This window comes from Cinclus cinclus, chromosome 3 (genome assembly GCF_963662255.1).
Source record: "Cinclus cinclus chromosome 3, bCinCin1.1, whole genome shotgun sequence".
NCBI classification, from domain to species: domain Eukaryota; kingdom Metazoa; phylum Chordata; class Aves; order Passeriformes; family Cinclidae; genus Cinclus; species Cinclus cinclus.
Window position 1 is genome coordinate 40,693,608 of NC_085048.1, and position 21,876 is coordinate 40,715,483.

At 35.8% G+C, this 21,876-nt stretch overlaps 1 protein-coding gene across 1 annotated transcript in view; it reads right to left on the reverse strand.

Moving 5' to 3' along the window:
• The window catches only part of ASCC3 (activating signal cointegrator 1 complex subunit 3), a 251,696-nt gene that overhangs the window by 8,708 nt on the left and 221,112 nt on the right, over positions 1–21,876 (reverse strand). Inside the window, exons 37-38 of the mRNA XM_062489907.1 lie at positions 12,805–13,029; positions 470–621 (exon numbers count right to left, since the gene is read on the reverse strand). Coding sequence (XP_062345891.1) covers positions 470–621; positions 12,805–13,029 — 377 coding nt within the window. The remainder of the gene's footprint in view (positions 1–469; positions 622–12,804; positions 13,030–21,876) is intronic.

Consider the following 21,876-nt stretch of genomic DNA (forward strand, 5'->3'; position numbering starts at 1 on the left):
GCAAACATTTGTATTCAGTTGTTTTGGTGGTAAAACTCAATACTGCATTCTGTTTTTAAAGGGTGGTCATTTATTTTTGGTTAGCATTAATTACGGCATCATCTAAGCATCTACAGAGCTTTGCATTATCTATGATGTTAAGATGGATACTAATGTAGTTTTATAATGGATTAAAATAAAGAGATAATTAACATATAGAGTTAGATTTGTTAGGACTTGGAACCCTTCCAGTGGTGTCTTGTTAATTTGTCTGGAATCACGGTTCTCAAAATAATCTGTGGGGGTTAATTAATCAATGAATATTGAAAACAGAAACAGAAAATCCATTTTGGAAAGCATCACTGTGCAAGACAGAGTTCTCTTCTGATTCATCAACGAACATTCTCAGGCACAACAATGGCATTCAAACACAATCAGTGGGAAGCGGAAAGAAATTGGAAACCTGCTAATACGTAAAAGAATTACATACCGAAAAAGGTAAAGATGCTGGAGCTCTATATTTGGCAAAGTAAGCAGGGATGAGTCATGTATCCATCTACCCTGAACCACCATCTGCACCAGGTTGGTTATGTTCAGAGCAGTCACCAGCCAGCCATGATGTGCTGCAACATCTAGCATTGCCTAAGCAAAGGGCACACACAAAAAAAAGAAATGCAAACACAATTGTATACCTGGTTCATATAAGGAACAGCATGTGGTTAATGCTTCACATACAGTGATTTCTGTGCTTTAACATAGGAATTTATTTAAACCTCTATCGATGGCAGTTAGGCAGCGATGGAATTAACCTTGAAAAAAGATGAATTACATCCTCTATCATTGTCGTCAGTTCTTACTCTTGAAAACGTAATTTACACAAAGGTTTTAGGGGTGAGAACTGAAGGTAGAATCTTTTCCTTACAAATAACTGCTCTTTGACATAACCCAACTCAGAACGAAGGGGAAAAAATCTCAGCATTTACTGTAAAAGAAAAGGTTACAATTAATGGTAGTATTTATATCTATTTTGACATGAGAACTTTCTCAGAATTACATAATTATTCAGTAATCCTTGAACTATTTAAGAGCACCACCAATATATTTACATTTGTTAAAAAATTAATACTAATGTCATTTACTAGTATCAATTATTACTTCTATTTGAACTAAGCAATTAGTGGAGTCCTGGAATTGGACTAGATAAAAGCATTAAAATTTAGCTTAATAGCATATTTGTGGTTTTGGTCAACACTGACACTTGACACATAAGTTGAAATATTGAAGAGAGCTTATAAAATAGCTTATATCTTACTTATGGTGAGTAAAAGCGATCAGAAACAAAATGGACATCACCCTTTGCATTACAAACAGTTGACCGTCTTGAGAATGAGGGATATTTGGCTGTCTCTCCTTTGGCATCTCTATCCTGATCCTGAAAAGCTTTCCCAAAGTACACAGAAAACATAAGCAAACAAAAGCCCCCTATCCAGCTACACATCAGATTTCAAAGTGTTAAAAATCATCCTGCCTTCCATTTCTCATGAGTTTCTGTTCCATTTCTAATTCCCATGTTTTGACAGTACAAATAAGAGGTATACTGTTAGTACCATTAGCATAAAGATCTAAAGCTAATTCAGTATGGATTTTGCACTGCAAATGGCTCTGTGGACATGAAAAAATGGTTCTGCTTGCTTTTTTTCTTGACTGGACTTCCACTCTGTTTGGTTAGTCTGAAAGTGAATTTAAGAGTACTTCCAAGCGAAAAAGCGAAACATTAATTTCTGGTTTCTACTTTATTTAATAGTAAATGCAGCTATTTGGATGTATAGTATAAATTCCACCCTGTCTATAGAACAATGAAAGAATTATTACGATTTATGAGAGCATTTCAGCTGGTGAAAAAAATGATGCTATAATATAGTAGTTGTCTTGCTTATTTTGTTGTTCAATAACATCAAGATCACAATAAAGTGTAAGTCCTCATATTGAAAAACTCTAATTCATATTAGAGTAAAAATTCATATATTTAACAGTAGTTTGCCATGGAGGGAATTTAATGTTTGATTAAAGTACTGGAAAATATTTTTTTTAAGAAAGTAAGCAACACCGATATATTGAATCTGGTATATTGAATGGTTTCAACACCTTTTTAAATACCATCTTGCTGTTAGGAGCGTTGTAGTTTGATTTTAGGACTAGGCTTCAGATGTTTCCATGGGTTTTTCTTGTAAACACAAATTATATTGTTTGATACTTACTTAGGCAGCAGATACCTGCACCATTTTAACTTATTTTCCAGCCACTAGTGTAATGAGGAGAAGCTGTCTGTGTAAGTCTTTACATTTAATCAAATGTTTTACAGACAAACAAAAGGCAGCATTTACTTAAGGCAAACTAAACAGTGAAATCTTCTTTAAACAAAGGAGTTGTTTACACACGCAGAGCTATTTCAATTAAATTACACTGATTCTGGAGAAATACTGACTTTAAAGACACAAGTTAGTTTCACTCCTGGCCAAGCCACACAGTTTATTTTAGCAGTTTACAATGCAATTTCAACAGTTTTTTTTTTTTTCCCAGATCGAGGTGATAAGATCAGTGACACTTAGAAAAATATTTGAAGCATTACCCTGTATTACACAAATGTTGTCTCATTTCTCATGAATTGTGGATAGAGGCCTTTCAGCTAATAATGATCCAGATTTAATATTCAATTTTTTGGAGGAAGAATCACAGCACCCTGAAACTCTTTAACATTCCTAGTGACCCTAGAACCACTATCTCACAACACAACCTTACTGGTTTCCATTTTCTGTCTTTCACTTGTCTTGCCAAAGTGATTTCCATGTAGGATTGTTTTCAGCAAGTAGAAAATAAAAATATGTTAGAAATCATATTTGAAAGCAGCGGCTTTGTGGCCTGCAGATTTATATGTTGGTTCACATGACATTTACTCACATAAGGAGGGAATTGTTCTCAGAATCAGACTGGAGTCAGTCTTTGAAACTTACAAGGTGAGTTGCTCTTTACATGATTTTACATTTTAAACTATACTGAAGCCTATCCATACAGTACAGTCTGTGTTTCTGAACAGTTATGTGCTGCTGAGACAGTCTGGTATCTGCCTCCTGTTCTACACTACCTGATTCTTGTTCTTTTCTGCTATTTTGACAACCTGAAACATCATGTTCCCAAATGATGTTACTGCTGTACATATGTGAAAAATAGTGGGTGCACAGATATCCTGTATTTTCCACGAGTGACAAGAAGAATACAGTAAATTGTATTTTTAGTCAGCATGAAGCAGTGGCATTTCATAGAACGCTTCTGAAGATGCACACATAACACTGTTTACATTTTTTAAAAAATCTATCCCTCTCCCCCCTTTTAAACAGAGGTTTGAAAAGGGGAAAAGAAGAGTGAAGATGTAAGAGAAAGATAAATCTAAAACAAGCTATACTTTGAAATTAACTGGAGGATCCTTTCACATAGAAAATCTCCTAGAAATTGATAGAGGCCTACAGATAGATATCCCGTAGGGAGTAAGGAAAGCCTGTGTGTGTGAGACTCTGTGTTCCACATTGTTATGATGAATCCACATGGCAAATCCTCTTTTCCTCCTTATTTTCTGCTTCTTCACCCATAGAATTTATTCACAGCATCTCTATCTGGATGTGAAATCCAAGACAGTGACATTGTGAAAAAGTCAGAACAATGGTAAAGTTGGCTTGTTTCATCTGCTACCTTGGAAACGTCCACATTTCATTTTCCTCTAAGTGCAAACACAGAGATGCCTGAAACTTAAATGGTTACTGAAATTCCTATAAATACTCAAGGTAACAAATGGAGTCATCCCTCTATCTCCAAATGTAAATATAAGCAGCTAAACAAAGAATATAATACAAACCACAAAAAGATTAAAGTATTTAATATTTATGTTATCTGATGAATAATGTATTTAGTCTCTCTAGTTTGTCTAGCCCCTACCTTAGTTTGTTGTTATTTTGAAGTCAAAACCAGTATAATTTTATAGAAACTTGTGGCTTTTTAAGTTCTTATTTTGCAAAGTAGTAAATAAATTCTAAATATCTTACAGCTGGTAAGATTGGAACAGATTAAGGGCATGTTTCTAAATTGGGAAATGGCACCAATTGGTTACCTGCCTTTCTAGCCTAAGAGTTTAAATCAACACAGGATGATTTTATCACAGAGCAAAAGTTAAGAGGACATTGAGTGCAAAAAGTGAAACAGGAAACAGAAAAGATGCTTTAACTACAGAAAAAAAAACCCAAAACACACGTATTTTTTAGTAAACCAAAAAGAAAAAAAAACCAACCAAACCAAAACTGACAAAACCCCTCTAAACCCACCACTTTTTAACCTAAAGTAGAATAAATGGGGTAAATAGATGGAGTCAAGGGAATTATTGGTTGTTATAATAGAAAATATGTTTACCAACCTCCTTTTTTTTGGGCCTCCTTCTGTGCTTAGGTGAATAAAAGCAGATGCCTATACTGAGCCAGGTTTTCATGAAAGATTCAGGCAATAGCTCTTAAGCCTTCCAAATGTCATACTTGGACAGTTACGGAGTAATAATAGCAATCGGTGACACCTTCCTTACATGTTGTCTGTTGCTATCAAAAACAGCTTGGCTTGTGCCAATGTGGGAAGCAACAACCTATTAACTATGGCAGGGGCAGCACAAAAACGCCGATGATCAACATCTTACTGATGCAGATGTTGTCAGTTATGGCAAAAAACTGTCATTCTGATGGTATTTGGAACTGAGTGTCTAAATGTTCGAATCGAACTCTTGTGATTGCTGTCATCATTCCAGGAGTGCATTAAGACAAAACCCTCAGCATCTATCCTCAAGTTTTCATCTTATTTTCAGGAACAACAGCTGCTTATCCTTGGGTATGGAGTGATTGAAACTGATCAAACTGTACCTTTCTGGTCTAGTATGAAATTTAACAGTCTGTTTCTTTCTAGCCAAAGTTATTACCGATGCTTGGAATTCAAATGATGGTTTGTAATTCCCCAGTTTCAGGGGAAGCAAAGATGGAGGCAGGATGTGGAAGACGTGAGTGTGTGGCACACTCACTGATAGCAAAACATTGCTTTCCTCTGGTGTTATTAAGCCCTTCCTATTATGTGCTCAAAATAAATTTGGATACTAAATTGTTCCATAATGAATATACCGCCCCCTCCCCCCACCTACTCATTTAGGAGATTTTTCAGGCTACCAAAATATCCCGATTGCTAAATTCTTTATTCTAGAGACTTTTTACAAAGTTCTTATAAACACTGTTTTTGGTATTGCTTTCACATCCTTCATTTGAAGGTAATCTGGATCACTCTTGTATGACTGGGTAGGTGGCAGGGGACCAGAATAAAACTAGCAGAATTTCTGATCTACCCGAATGACTTAAATAGCTTTTTCCTTTAAGATAAGCTACTGAAGTGTTAAAAGTGATACAGCTTGTATCTCATTAACAGAGACTGCATACTGCTTAGAATAATTTCTTCTTCTTTTTGAAGTCACCTGTCATATAACTCTGAATATACTAAGCATTTCCACTTAAATCCTGTAAACATAAATGTTAATATTTTGTGGATAAATTATATTTAAGGGAAGTGTCAACGAAGCTATAATGATAACTGCTCTGGATACAGAGGCAAGCTAAAGAAATGCCATTCCAGTTGAGAATTACACCTACGACTACTCAGTTAGAATTTAAGTTCCTACAGTAATGCCATTGGTGGCCATGACTGCGTGGATGGGGACTGAAACTTCAGGTGTACTCTGGGCAAGTTACACGGCTCAGATTGATCTACTCTTAAAAAAGTTAAACTTATTTTGTGTATCAGTGCTTCACAGACTATGACCCTTTCTTTAGAGCTTTTATTCATGAATTTGAAGTTTAGTCTAGGACTAAATTTCAGTTCCATATAGGAGTTTAAATCCATAAATCTATTAAAATCATTAGAATTGGATTGCCTACTTACAGCTGTTTAAGGCTACAGAAGTTGTGTGACAAATATTTATAGATAGTAGACAAAAGGTTATGAATTTTACCTATTTTCCTAGAAACTATTAATCCAGAATAATAATATTTTTTTGCACATGCTTCAAATGTAGGAAGCCTTCCAATATATAAGATTATATTATGATCCATGTGTGACTTGATATTCTTCTAATACAAGTAAAATATTTTTTCAGATGTTAAAGCATGCCATGTACTTTAAGTTTCATGTTTTTATATAAATAATGACTATGATGCTTCAATTACATACCTCAGAAACAGCAACTGATTTGAAAAGTTGGAATTTATTTGAAGAAGTATTACAGAGAATTTAAGGTCTCTACCTTTGGTACTTTTTATATCAGTAAAACAGTATTTACAGAACCTCTGAAATTCAGAGGTCTAGTCCAAAATTACTTTTCAGAAATGTTTTAATCTGGGGAGGGGGAGAAGTTCTTTCAGATCAATTAAATCACACTTGCACAGCTGTGTAGTTTCAGCCTACAGACTAACCCCCTTATACTTCATCAGAGATATAGTGAACAAGTTGTAATTAATCCTATTCAGGAGGCACTCCTTTTATACTGCCCTCTGTATCCTACTTCACTTTTTTTACAAGCATATTCAGTCCCCTCTTCCACATGCTCTGCTACCCCCTATGAGAGACTAATTCTTCCTTCTCCCATCATCATAAAGGTCTCATTGATGTATGCAAATTGCAACCTTCCTAGCTGCTTCATAAGATTCCTATCCCTGTAGTCATCCTTCCTCCATAGAAACATTATTAGTATTTTCAGAACCAGGGAAAGGACAAATCATTTACTGTCTACATTTACTGCTATGCAACCCTTGGGTTCCTACTGATTTCTTTTTAACAGTATTGCAAGAAATAAAAGCAGCTGCAGAGTATGATACCAACAATGTAAACTTGGTAGGTCATAGTTATGTTGGTCATAACCCAACATTCAGAACTCATTGAGTCCCAATAGTCAATTTATTTTCAAATTTATAATTAATAAATTGATATTCTCTACTATACCAGTGAACTGGAAAAAGAACAAGATGTTTTTTGGTAAGAATCTATTTGAAATAAATCCTAATTTCCTAACATAAAGAAAGTCTTAAAGCCAGTATTTGTTTCAAATATTACAGAAATCTACCAAAACCATGAAAGATACACAGCATCTTTCTCATAATAAATCTGTCCTCTTTACAGTTTAAAGCCAGTTTCAAAGTAAGAATGTAATATTTTGTCAAGAATCAAAATTTTTTGAGTGCATTCACAAGAATCCTTTTCAACAGCAACAATTATTCCCAGTAACTTTGTCCTGAACTTTTAGCCCCTTAAGGTTAGCATTCAGGAAGCTCAGCTGCTGTCTAACAAACTTAATTAATCAAAAAGTCATTTCCGAGCTGTAACTATGAGTAAAAGTGCTTCAAGTGTGCTAGCAAGCCTACAAGTTAATCAAAATGCTAATGCAGTACAAATTAAAGTTGTGATTAACATTTCACAGTAGCTGCTTAAGTGAATTGATCACACAAATGGGTTAAGCATTACTCATTTCCTCCAGCCCCAACTGGGAAAAGGTTTGTCATGGGTGGGGGAGGGATTATGCACAAGCAGCACCAAATCATCATTAAACTGTCACCAAGATGCTTCCCTACACCAGATCACTGACTATCCACAGCAAGCAAAACTCCAACACTGCAAAGGCAACCCTCCCTTCTCCCACATATATACCCACACAACACAAGCAGGCAGCATTTTCAGCCCAACATGTCCAGGTACTTTCCCTACCAAGTGATCCACTGATGTTTAGTATCTACAAGTGAGCATTGCCACACAGTATAAGCACCAAAAGATTTTTTTGATTATTCTATTATTTCCACACATCTAATGTGGAATAATAGCCATACAGCCATGAAAGCAGCCAATATTTAAGTAAAATTGCAAACATTGTGCTATCACTGGAATATTACTGCATACAGAAAGAATACGTGTAGCAGCTCAAGAGACGTGGCCTCTGCTCTTCACTTGTTTCTGAGTAATCCCCTGCATTCTCAAGTTAATTTGATTCTCTTCCCTTCGTTCAGTAAAGCTGCCCATTTATTTCTAGTTGCCAATGCAACCATTACACAAAAGCTCTTTCCCTGGACACTTCTGGACAAATCTTACTTACACATCTATAAAATAGCCTTTCCTGTAACTCCCACCACCTGCCAGCAAGCAGTTGGCACACCTGCACTACCAACAGGTGATACACCAGCTCAAGCCACTCTTAGCATGGATCTTTAATTACTTCTCCACTTCCTTGGGATATGGCTCTCCAAATCAATAGTTTGAATAGTTTGGCTGTTATGAACTTAGAAGGTTTGGGAAGGATAGGACATTCTCTTTCTTTGAGATCCAAAATGGTAACATGGGCTCCTTTGCCTTTGCACGGCCAGAAGTATTTTGTGTACTACTGCTCATTCTGAGGAGACATGACCACCCACCCACCCAGCACGGTCTGCAGTTTAGTAGAGTAAGTATTTTGTACATAAGCTAGCTCTTAGCTGAATTGGGCAGCACATTCGTGCAATATTTGACAACTCTGAACTTGTATCACAAAGATTATTCTCATAAGGACTATAGCAAAAGTTGCAGTTTAAATGAACAGAAACAACTTATTTCACTGTTTTAGAATAGCTAAAGCAGTATTATACACATCACCATCTAGCTAAGGAAACATAGTGCTTAACCCAAAGAGTATTTTTCTTTCCTGTCAAAATTAGATCCTCCAAAGGAGTAATGAATGTGATGGGAAAAGACAGGGCATCAGTGATAGCATTACAAGGTCCTTGTTACAGGGATAGGCATGTTTCCCATGCAGAGTAGTCCTTCTTCTGCAGTTTGGAATCTGTTTTCATGTCCATCTTCTCTCAGTGCCCAGCTACCCTACTGAGATGTGTTTAACACATCCATAGGTAAACACTTCTTAAAGGTTAGGGCTGAGCTCCATGGCAGTTCTAGTCCTGGCAATTTTAAAATATTTTATCAACGATTATACTACAAGTGGAGGCTTGTGGCCAATTCCAATGCAAAGCCAGAAATTGTCACATTATTTCTGAGAAGAGACTGCCCTGCTGAATCTGACAGCGATGGTATAACTGCCTCAATTATCCATTTCAATTAATGCAAATATAGGCAGTAGTCTTAGAACAGCAGAATAAGAACAGATCGCTGAATACACAGTCACAAAATACAAGGCTTGACAAAGGAAGTAAAAAATGAGATTAGATTTAGTTTCATATATTCCTAAACAAGATAGGAAAAAAAAAGGTGGAGTATCATCTTTACAATAATAATTGTATTTTATAAAAATGTTGGAAAAATAATTTCATTAGAATTTTTATTATTTAATGTTCATTCTCCTGAAAGAAATAGAGAAATGTTTGATTTTTGAGAAGGTACTGGAGTATTCAGCACCATCTTAATGACACCTCTAGCTTTTTTCAGTAAAAATAACAGACAGTTCTAGGCTTGAAGAGAATATATTGTCTATTGTAACTGTACTAGAGGCAAATATCTGAGGCAAATAAAAAATTTAATGAGATGGCTAAGGTCACACAGGAAGTTGTGGCCATTTTTTTTAGCCATGGGAACCTTCTGTGCTTTATCTATGAGACCCTGTCACTGATAACAAACTAGATTTTAACTTGAGGTTTTCAGTGTAGAGCAGGGGTGTTCCTTCAGCCTACTCAATGCCTCGGTGACCATTCATTACAGAGATGGGAGTGGCAGCAAATAGGCATTCACATTCCAAAAGGTTATATACTGCTATTCCCTATATTTCTGCAGTAAACGATTCTACATTTCATCTTGGGTATATAAATACTAAATTTTATCTTGCTATAATGAATTCCATCCATATCTAACAAATGCTAATCACAGAAAAACTGTAACAGAACATATTTCTTCCATTTTTTTATGCTAAAAATTACATCCTCCTATTCAGCCAGCACTGTAACTCCTAAAATTCTGTTAAATGCTAATGACTTCAATACTTCATTGTAAATATAAACAAGAGAATTCTAATGTAGAGACAAAACTTTTAAGACTTCCAAGGAAAAATTATTTAAGAGTTGCTGCGTAATTTTTTCATTAAAGGATAGTGGAATCTTACCTGGAATCCAGCAGCTACATTTACCTATGTAATGCTGTCAATATGGTTTTCTGCTCAACCAGTAACAATACTCAGCCTGAAGTCACTAGCAATGAAAAAGCCCAGAAGATGTTGGAGGAATGGAAGGGAGAATGAAACACATAGGATAGGAAAGGAGCCATGGGAGGGAAGGCTGATTCAGGTGAAAGACACCATAGAAGATTGGAGAAGTTTAATATTCTGTGATGGAAATAGGCTTGCTTACATATCATGGCTAGAGATGACAAATCTGCACTGCAGGGGACCTGGGATAAAGGCCTGCTGTATAACCACCTATAAAAGCTCTCAGAAAGGTCTTTTTTGTTGTAACCGAAAAACAATGCTGATACAAAAAGTCTGTTATTCATGTACTCACCAGCAAAAATAACAGTTTATGTTCAGGTCACAATTTGAAGGTTAGCTATACAACCTCAACACTAAAATAATTTGTAAGTAAATAAACAAAAATTCAACGTAACTCAAAAACCAATTCCCACCTCACAGCTGTATTTAACGTTTGATGATGCGTGAGCATCGTTCTCTGTTCACACACACTGAGAACAGCATCCACTGAATCTGTTCATCAATGGATCTTTCCATGCTTCAGTTCCTTCTCTTATAACCAACATCTTTTTTTCTCTCTCTGCTGACCCAGAGTTCATCAGCAGGTCAGTGCTAAGGAAAAAGGTAACAACCAGTATTGAAAGTGTAACCCTGTCTATTGCTTAGATTCTGGGAACTTTAACCTCCGTTTGGAAAGCGTGACTGATAAGATGGAACCAATAATCTCCTGAGAGATGTAAACCATGTGCCAGGTTTAAAATACAAAAGTGCTTGTATGTTTTTTCTTTTTTTTTTTTTTTTAAGATGACTTTATATATAACATTATGCAGTAGTTAACCGAAGGTTGGAGTGCCAAGGCCTGGTATGGAATGACATTTTTCTGAACTCTACTTCAGCTTAAAGGAACTGTTCAATATTTTGGAATTTTTTTCTATTGTTTCTGAAATACATATGATGCTGTGGCAAGATTAAGAAAATATATTTCTTAGCAAAACCGAACAAAATAATTACTGAAAATAGTATTTTATTTAAATTTTCCCTAAATATGTAATTAACTCCTTGGTACTTACTCCACAAACACTTAAATGAACTTTAAATATGTGATTTCTTTGAAACAAAGGTGATTTTGTCACCTGAGAAAGTGATGCTTTTCACTGTTAACATTGAATATATGGCATAGCTGTTTCTACACTTTCAGCACCATGATTTTATTGATTAGAAATATTTGAAACAGACTAGCAACCAAGCACTGCTGGTTGCCAAGATTAGAACTGTGTAGTAGTAACATCTGCGGTGTTATTTGCTTCTTACACTCCCTAATTTCAGTTTTGCTTCATTTGATGTTTTAAGCATTTTAAGCTTATTTTTATTAGTGTAAGGTTGAGCCTTATCCAAATTGCTGGACTGAATTGCATACAGTATTTTCTCTGTCTAGAGCACTGATTAATAGTTTCTCATAGAGCAGTTTTACAAACTGCCAGGCTTAACAAAATGATGTTTGCAGTTACTATATTGCCAACAGGCTTCAAACAAGAGCAAAGCTTCTATCTGATAGTTGACAAACAGATCACTGAGGATATTAAAATTTGAGCAAACAAAAACTGTAGGAAGAAAGAAGTACTGGCTCTATTTTACAGAGCTTGAACTCAGAAGCATAAAAAGAATAGTTTGTTGAAGGCTGCCTGATCTTCAAGAACCTGTGAATGAGTCCTTGTGCAGTTCTGCTAAAGAGAAGGATTCTTCCCAGGAGACTCAGAGGGTCGGTTGTCTCCTGAGACAGCTAGAGCTCACCTTTCCTGCTCTAGCTGTAACTGAGATTTTCAGATATGGCAGCACTCTACCTCAAACTCCAATTGCTGCTTTAAAATTCTTTTGAGGTTGCAGCTGTGCATGTGATTGCTTATTATCAGTACTCTCTCTCCATGGTCAGTTTAGTTTCTGTGGGCTGCAACTGCAGTACAATTGTAAAAATTCATAAATATCCAGTGAGTGAGTTTAAAATCTGCATTTAAAAACGTGCTCTTTGACTCTGGAGCACAGAAGATGTATCTTTAACTAGCTTGAGGAGCTTAGGGAAAACCCCCGCATCTCACCCCAAATCAGATTTCAAAATATGTTTTATTTGTGCTTGGGAGTGAGTGTGGTGCTTTTGGGTGCTAGAAAAGTAGAAATACCCGGGGTAGACAGGTTCCTGGGCATCAGCATAACAATCTGCAGGGACCACAGCCATGCCAGAATGGTTCTCGTACAAGATTCCACAATACAGAGATAGAACGTGGTTGCAAAGAAAGGAGAGGTCATCATATGGCAATAGATGCCTACAGTCAGAGCACCACTGTCTTTTACTCCAAGTTTGTTTACGTCCAGCTCTGTAAAGTGGGAACCATTATGGGCATCCAGTTCCTCCCTAAACAAGGCATTATAATATTGTGTGGTAGCAGCTCTCCACAAGATTGCAAGAAATCTTTGGTTTCTTCTGTATTCAAAATATGACAACACTAACAATAAACAGTAAACCAACAAGAGCTATATACTGAAATGCATCACCATACCTGGCATATTCTGATTGCTTGGTCCAGCACTGTCTTTGTATCAGTTGCATAATCTGGACATGGCAGCATGGCATGACTGAAGTGGGCTTGCAGCAAGAGGTGTGTTTTTGTGTGTGAACTGTCAAATGAATGGGGATTGACTTCAATTGGAAGGTGTTTGGCCAGTTCACTGTTCATCTGATCTTCATTGTGTCTCACAGGCAGATCTGTGTACTCGTCAGCGTTCTTTAAAAAAAATAATAATAAAAAAAATCATTGTAATTAACTTCAGAAGAACTATTACTGCTTACTGAGTCATTAAAAGTATATGCATTTAATTTACCACAGTTAGATTTTAACACAAAAATAGTAGCATTTAAATGTTTAGAAAATGTACTTATTTATCAAAATCACACATGAGAAAACAATAACTAATATAATATCCTCAAATACTGACACACAGATTTTAAACTTTTCTTTCACATACCTGATGTTAACATTAGAGAAAAGGAAAATAAACGCAATGAAATAAATATATTCATTGGATGGATTCAGTAGTAGATGATGACCCAGAGGTATCCTACCTCATTGGCTCACAAAAACATTGTGAGGTTAGCTATAAAGAAGTCAAAACCTCATCTTTTCAATTTTCAGGTTTTAAGTTTTTCTCTTGGTATTCAAAACCCAGTAGCTTTGAAATAGCTCTAATATGGTTATTTTCAAATATTTTTTCGATATTTTGAGCAGTCAGTGTCTAAGCAACGGATGATGAAAGATCAAAACAAAGCAAAATTTTTAGTAGATGGTGAAAACATTCTCTGTGCTCCAGAGTGAGACTAATGCTACTCAGGCCAAAATGAAATCTGTGTAAGAACTTTCTCACTGTTGCAAAAAGAAGCTGCCTACCACCATGTAATCTAAATGTAGTTATAAGTAGCAATATTATAGTGGCTGCTCCAATGTTTTTGAAAGAAACGTTCAATAGAAACTGCTGGAGTCAGTCCTCAGAACTATAATTTAGGCTAAAGAGTCAGTTTTGTGACTTAATTGGCAATTTATCCCTCCACAAAATCCTCTTGTGCATCCTCATGTGTGTACATATCATTTGGATGAGAACAATGTTTCTAAATTACAAAACTTGCAAGTAAGGTAAGAGTTTTATAATATGTTATATCTTTTCCATCTGTAATTTAAGAGAGTGTATTTCTTTTGTCATAAAATAAAAAGTCATTTGGGGAGCCTGAAGGGCAATGTCTTCAAAACAGGCTTATCAGAGACCATAAACTTAAAGTGTTCAGGGTTTTATATTCCTCTTAAACTATAGATTCAATATCTTGCATTTTAGTCTTCAATTTTGTCAGACTTCCTACAAATCCATATTAATGAAATATTCACAACAGTAACCGGTGAAGAGTGAGGTAAAGAAAAATGGCAATTTTAGAACATCTAACTGAACTGCCTAATTGACTTAAAAAGAACCGTATCCCCTCATTAATAGCCTAAGACATAGAACCTTTGCTGACAATTCCTAAAAGCAGTTAGACAGCTGTTTTTTACCTCCTTGAAAACTGACAGCACAAAATTTTCTATTTGCTTTAATAGTGCAAGGAAACTATGTCTAAACTGTGTTATCAATGTAAAAGGAATGGTAACCACTAGACAATTTAAGGTTTGGAAAGAAAATCAGAATGTCATTAACTTATTTCATATCTCAACTGCAGATTAGAAGTGAAGACTGAATAAAGACAACTGCTGCTTAATCCTGGATGTCTCTGCTAGATCTCTTGTGAAAACTGTGGTCATTTATTCTCTGAACCTAAGGTCACAATCTTTTTAAGCCCTATAGAAGGCTGCATGTTTGCTTCACTCTTTTTATTTAACTGGCTTCTCCTTCAAAGATATTTTAAAGAATATTTACCAAGGAGATTTTTTACTTAGTCTTCCTTTGCAGTTTAAAGTAGCAGAAAGAAGGAGGATCAGCCAAATCAGTCCAGACCAATTGGTACCCCTGAAAATGCATTTTCCCTAGCTCTTCCCCAACACATGTTTTATTTACATCCAAAACACTCCTCTTATTTTAAACAACTTGCCTACTTAATTTCCTGTTTGTGATCATTGACTGTAAGTAAGTGAGGTTCATTTTCTTATCTGCATCATGTAGGTAATTAAAGGAAATTGAGAATGGGTAGTGAAGCTTTTATACAACTGAGAATGAAGCTGAATGGAGGGCACTGAGGTCAGCAGAGTCCATTATATTTTTATGTGAGAGGCCGGTATGTCTGCCCTGTCCTTGTTTGCTTAGTGTAGGCTGGACAGACTACTAACTGCAAATCTGTTTCTCTGATTTGCCCAGCTGTCCTTGAATAAAGACATCTTCCATTGCAAAACGTTAAATGACAGTGATTGACAACTTTGTGATGAACTCTGCTTGTAACCCCCTGCTACTGTTTTCAGGTTGCATAAGAAAAGACAGAATAAAGAAACATCCTTTGTAATCACCTCAAATGGGCCCTGCTGTTCACTCAATATTTTTTCATTTTAGTTTTCCTTTTCATTGCAAATCTCAATCTGTTCTGTAAAGGCTGTAGCTTCAACTATGCCACACAATATATAATATATATTGTTTTAGTACATCATATCTGAACACCGTTCTTGGTTTCATGGGTGAGGAAACATATCAAACTACATATCAATCATTAATCTTCATTCTAAAGTCAAGAAACTTAATACAGCTTCATAGTTAAACCACAAAGCACTGCCGTGCATTTTTCACTTTCCCTTTTTCTCCTCTTAAATCACAGCTGTTGCAGCCTGTGTACAAATAACAGGTTTACAAGCACCTACATAGTTTAGCATAACCTGGTGTATACCAGGAGATAACCAGGAATTTTAGCTACAGGTTCTGCAGTTGTGCATTTAGTAGTCATGTCACATCTCTCTCTCCTACATTTCTGTGATGGACTTTCCCAATAATGTCTCCTTTTGGGCATTAGAGACTGCTGCATCATTTCAAGGGTGTAGGAGTCATCTCAGACTTACATTTCAACCTGCATGTGATACAGGGTGGTCATATAGGAGACAGTAACTTGCAGTGCTGCTGAGAAATGTCACATGCAGACCTGCATAAACTCGACAGTTACATTTTACAAGGCCAAAGGGCTATTCTCATAATTGAATTCTGTTTCCTGCATAACAGCAGCCACAGAATCATCTTAAAATCCTGTCTACAATTTCATGCTCCAAATATGCAGCTTGCCATCACCCTTTATTTGAACTGTTAGAAGAGTCCTAAAAGGAAACAACTCATACTATTTAAAAATATATCTTTTGCAGTTTTGTGGTACTATCAGGCATTTGAGGAGTCAGACCAAACTAAAATTTAAATAAGGTATCCAACACTGTGAGTATTGTGCTCTGCAGAGCCCATAGGGTAAATCCCCCCCGATTTTTTTTCTACCCACAAAAAGTGAAAGTTTGGCTGAAATTACGGATTTATAGTGAGAGCTGAGCTATTAAATTATATCACATTTAGATCTCCTAAAATATTTTAAATCTCGAGTAAATACATCTCGCCACTTGGTCTACAGGAGAGAAGAGGATACTTGTGGACCACAGACAGAAATGGAATCAAGGTGAGCTAATAAAGCAAACTTGAATATTTTAAGTTCAGTCATGGGAACAGTAAAACTTAGAAAGTTAATGAGTTCTAGACTTTTAAGAGCAGTTGATTAATTTGTAACAATGAGGGTCTAAACCAAACCAAAAATAGTTTCTCACATTCCAGAGTTGAACCAGTAGTCTTTCTTTAGCAATGTTATTGAAATTGCCTTAGAATTGACTGACTCTCTGTATGTTGCTTTCCTTTATACAGATAGTGTGAAACTAATCACATTTTCAACTTTAATAAGCTAACAATATATTTTGCTCTCTTTCAAGTTTCTGATCTCAAAAGAAAAAAGGGAAAAGTTTTCTTAGAACATTTTGCCATAAAAATAAACAGTTTTTAAGCTAAAGCATAAAAAAATTTGCAGTGGACTAGTACTAAAATTAAATACATAAAAAAGGAGAAAAGGATAATTTTTTTAAAATTTTTTTAATTCCATTTTAGCTAATACTAAATTTTAGTTCCAATTTAGCTAATACTAAATTCCATTCTCTTTACCTGAAACTTGATATAAATTACATAAACTTGTCTAATAGTCTAAGTACATGCTGAATGACTGCAAAAATCATACATTTGTGAATAGAATGAATAAGCTACAGTGAATAAATGTGGGTGGTTTTTTTACAGCTGTTCTGCAATTAACACTAATAATGCATTATGAATTTTTAGTTCTCTGCTACCAGAAGTACAATGGTATGCCCACTTATTTTCCAAAGTGCAAACAGCATATTTTGATCTTTGGAAAACTGGATAAGTGAATATAAGCTCCACAGTATTAGTATTATTATTATGTAACTGGCTTTTGTCTTTTGATCCATTGTACAAAGTGATACAGAGTACTCTAGTGCAGCATCCAGGCCTGCCACACTGTGCCCCACTATATAGGAAACAGATGGAATACAAAATTTGAAGCAACCTGTTCTTGTCCTCATTTAGGTGGTACCTACTCACCCCTAATATAGGATAGAGAAAGGAAGCATGGTTAAAACAGAGAAATAAAAAGGACTGATAATTTGTGAGTAGATAGGTAACATCTGACTTATAACAGATTCACAAATTCTAAATTTTTTTTAAGGATACTTGAGCTTCTGTACTTAAAATATTTGGAATTATTTCCAGTTATATATATATACACACATATATATCTCCACTTATGTGCTGACAGAAATTTGATCCTGTTACCTATATCAGAAGGAAAATTTAAAAAGTTGGTTAACTAAAGCTGCCAAACTAATTTTCTTTTCCTCATTATTTTCCCAAGAATAAAAAGATCATATTACATGACAAAGGAATGGCACAAGTGTATGCTACAAACATAATTTAAATTAACCAACATATCCATAGTATATTTTGTTGTCACATTTTTGAGCATGAGTTTGACTTATAAGGAAAGACATTGCATTCACACAGATGTATCCTGACAGGCAGCTAGAAGATAACCAAGCTTACATTCATATTCAGAAAACTAATAAAGGTGAAGAAACATGCTTTAAAAAAGAGGGAGAAAACCTAAAAAAACCCAAACCCAAGCCTGACTTAAAATGGTTTTTCAGCTCATACCAAAAAGTAATGTAGATTGAGAAACAGAATTGGAGAAGTACTTGCTAGAATTAGTCCTCTGAAAAGCTAATCTTTGTTAGTGATTTCATTATAAACTCCTATTTTAAGGAATTTATTGGTACGCTCTTAATGTATGCACTTTGGTCTCAGTTTTATGAGACATAATTTAAACTTCCAAATGCTTGGGTGTTTTTTTTTATCCTTAGATGTATAAGATCTATGACAATATTTGAGTTAAAAGACACTTATAAACATATGTTACTAGTTACAAGTTTTAAGAACGAACATGACATTTGTTTTCAAAATTCATATTATAGACTAAAAGGAAAAAACAAAATCCATTTCTCCCAGTTCACTCTGTTTTACCCATGTAAAAAATAAACTTTTAAGACAAACTTTGCAAAAGAAATGCTCCAGATTTTCAGGGCAGGCTGGCGGGCTCTGCTAAACCACAGAGCAGACTGAGGCTTTGTACAGATCTTAAAAAATGGCTAACATGGCTCAAAAGAAGATGACACTTTTCAGGCAAGATTAAAATATATTTGCTACATGATACTGTCATTCATCACAGACACATTCATCACAGTTTACAAATAAACTCCTTGTCTTTATATACTGTACAGCACCTCCCCACCAACTGCACGTGTAGGTGGCAGTGCCACCAAACTGCATCCAGCACATTAGAGCCACCCCTGTGGAGCAGTTCCTTCCCCTCGGGGGCATTCCCAAGTCATCCTTTCCAGGGTTGGTGCTGTCAGGGGGGAAAGGCAGAAAGCAGAGCCCTGTGCCAGCCCTAAGCCACAGGGCACAGAGGAGCCAGAGCCACGGCCTCCAGGCAGCGGCGGTCCCTGGCTGTGGGAAAGGGAGGTCCCTTCTTGGGCACTGGGACCCTCACTGGGGACTCTCTGCCCTAACCCTCCACTCCAGCTTAGGTTGTAGGAAAATGCTCCAGTCACTTTTTTAACACCCCATCAGATCACTCTTCATCCTCTGGAGAAGGAGGGAAACAGATGCATATGGACAAAGACCTGCTCAGTATCTTATAAAACAAATAGAAACTTTTAATTTTTTAAAATCTAATGTGTGTTTAATGCATTTTTAGAAATTATAGCTATATTAAAAAAAAAGTATGAATTCAAAGTATAACATTAACCCAATTAACTGGGTAAGGGCTAAACAGTGAGGCTGGGCTACCCTCGGCTCTGTCTCTAGATTTAAGACTCCACAGAGCAAACACTGGAAATTTCCAGTTCGACACAAGAGGTTGAAGAGAGAAAGTTGTAAAACTCATCAACAAGCAATTATGCAAATCTATTATGTTTTAAACATTAATTTGTAACTATAGTTCAGGATTTAAAATGGGCCAATTTCTGTCATGGGACTCACAAACATAATTTATAAGAACACACAAGTTAAAAGTTCTTACAATTCTTAGTTCTCATGTTACTGATCAGATAAATTAATTATTAATTAATATATTATGTTCATATGCAATATATTAATTGTATTCTCATACTTTTAACTTTAAATAGACAAGTTCTTGATTTTTATTTTTAAATAGCTGATATGATAAACACCACAAATTTTACAATTACAGACATCATAAAAAGCACAACCTAGGGCAATGAAACAGTTGAGCGATCACTTAAAAACACCCTAAAGGGTTTAGATTTCACAAGTTCACCTCTTACTTAAAACATCCAAACTACAAACTACTGATGACATTCCTGATGACCAGGGGTCAGGAGTCTGAAAGACCTTTGCCACTGCTCACAGAGCAATAGGAGGTCAGCAATATTAGCTACCAGTAGCAGAGAGTGACCTGGCAGATCTGGGAACTTCTAAACTACAAAGTTAAATTACAGACCTCTGCCTCAGCATGAAGTTGATAAAAGAATATGCAAGCATGCTAACATACAGGAGGGGTAGGATTATTATAAAGTAACAATGATTTGGCATGGGAAAGAAGTTCTTAGAATTTCTATACTAACTTGAAAGTTAATTTTCCTTTTGTTTCCTCTAGCTTCTTGAGCATATTAGAGAAGCTGAGTTTCAGTGTAGGGGAAGATACAGTAATATATAATACAAGCACTGTAATGGTCTTACTAAATGTTAAAAAATATACTTCTAGAACTATTCTATTTCAGGAAATTTTCCTATTTAAGTTACATACATTACTAAAACATTACAAGAAGGAATGAATTAATGATTTTAAGTCCTACCTCTCACATAACATATTCCATAAAGGTTGTAATCACAGTCATAATTTAGTGCTACTTTTTCTGGCCAGTCCTAATAAAACCAGTTCTAAAAATACATTTTCCCTGAATGTATAGGTACTTTGATAGTATTTAGCCTGTACAACTTTCATAGATGTGGCTTTAGTTTGCTCTTAGGTTTTTAAATTAAATTATGGCTTGTAAGTATTCCTGCAATACTTGCACAGTTTATGAAAAAATAAATGTGAAAGAAGAGTAAATTAGGAAAAAAAAAAGAGCAAACATTTGGTACTGACTACACATTATTCATCTAGAAGAAGATACTTTGACCACAGCAAATAAACATAAATGGAATGGTACAAATTCAATCTATAAAGTGAATTTTCATAATGCGAGAGAATTACTACATTTTATTGCTGTAAATGGTATATTAGAGTTTTTGCCTCTCCAAAATGCCTTACTTTTCTGATTACTTCTCATGAGAATGCTTTGAACCTGAACATTTTGAATGTGTGATAATCACTCTATTGTTTTAATCTTAAAACCTAGATGGGGCAGTGACCCACAGTTTACTTTCCCTGCAATCTCAAGTCATACAGAAGATTTAAAATTGGTTTTGGCTGTGGTGAAACTAATTGTATTGCACTACTAAAGAAAAAGCTTTTCAGTGCATGAACTCAGTAATCTGCTAACACAAAACTGGGAAAATCTCTCTGAGTATACATTCAAAAGTCTCACAGTCATGAGAACTCGACTTCAGTTCCATTTGGATGTCTGTCTGCATTTTGAAACTGGCTGAATCAGCTGGCCCAACTACTGACTGAGATGATGATAGCAATAAAAACTGGAATAGCAAATCCTAGTACACAGCTTTCCCTGGGAAAGTGATCAGTCATTTTCCATCTTTGGCTTTGATCGTCCATTGGGATCTTTCAGTGCAGAGCCAACCCAGGGAAGAAGTTAACAGATCTCTGCATTAAGTTAATGCCACTCTTCATGGAGACAGGAGTAAGCACTACTAATTCTTTATGTGAAATGGGGCCCCTATGTACTGTATATGTTAATGGCAAGCTGTAAAAGCTCTGTGTGCTGAAAAACAGATTTCAAATCTGCTGACCTGTGGCAGGTCCCCTAGTGGGAAGCCACAAATGCACACTGCTGCATTTTTGTACTGGATTAAATTCCAGATCTAGACTACTATGTGACCAGAGACAAAAGGGAATAAAAAGTTCACAGGCGTGAATACCTGTCATCATGTGGTGAAATGAGTAGCAGCCTGTGTTCAAGAGAGGCCCAAGCCCAGAATATCACAAGAACAATACAAACTGGCAGAAATATATGGGAAACTTGGAAGGTGCCTACATGCACAATGTCTTTTCAGCAAGCCAATGCTACTGGTCTCACTCTGAGCACTTTTAAATGAAAATAGCTTAATATAATAATAAAACCCCACAACTCTAAGAGGAAATGACAGCTGTTGCAAGCAAATTTCAATAAGGATAGTTCCCTGCTGATAAAAACTGGCACGTCTCCATTCATTTCAGTGTAACTATGTGGATTAACATTGTCTGAAAATCCAACCCAATGCTTTGAACAACTCAAGAGCTACAAGGAAATACATAGATGGAAGACACTGGTAATTACAGTGGT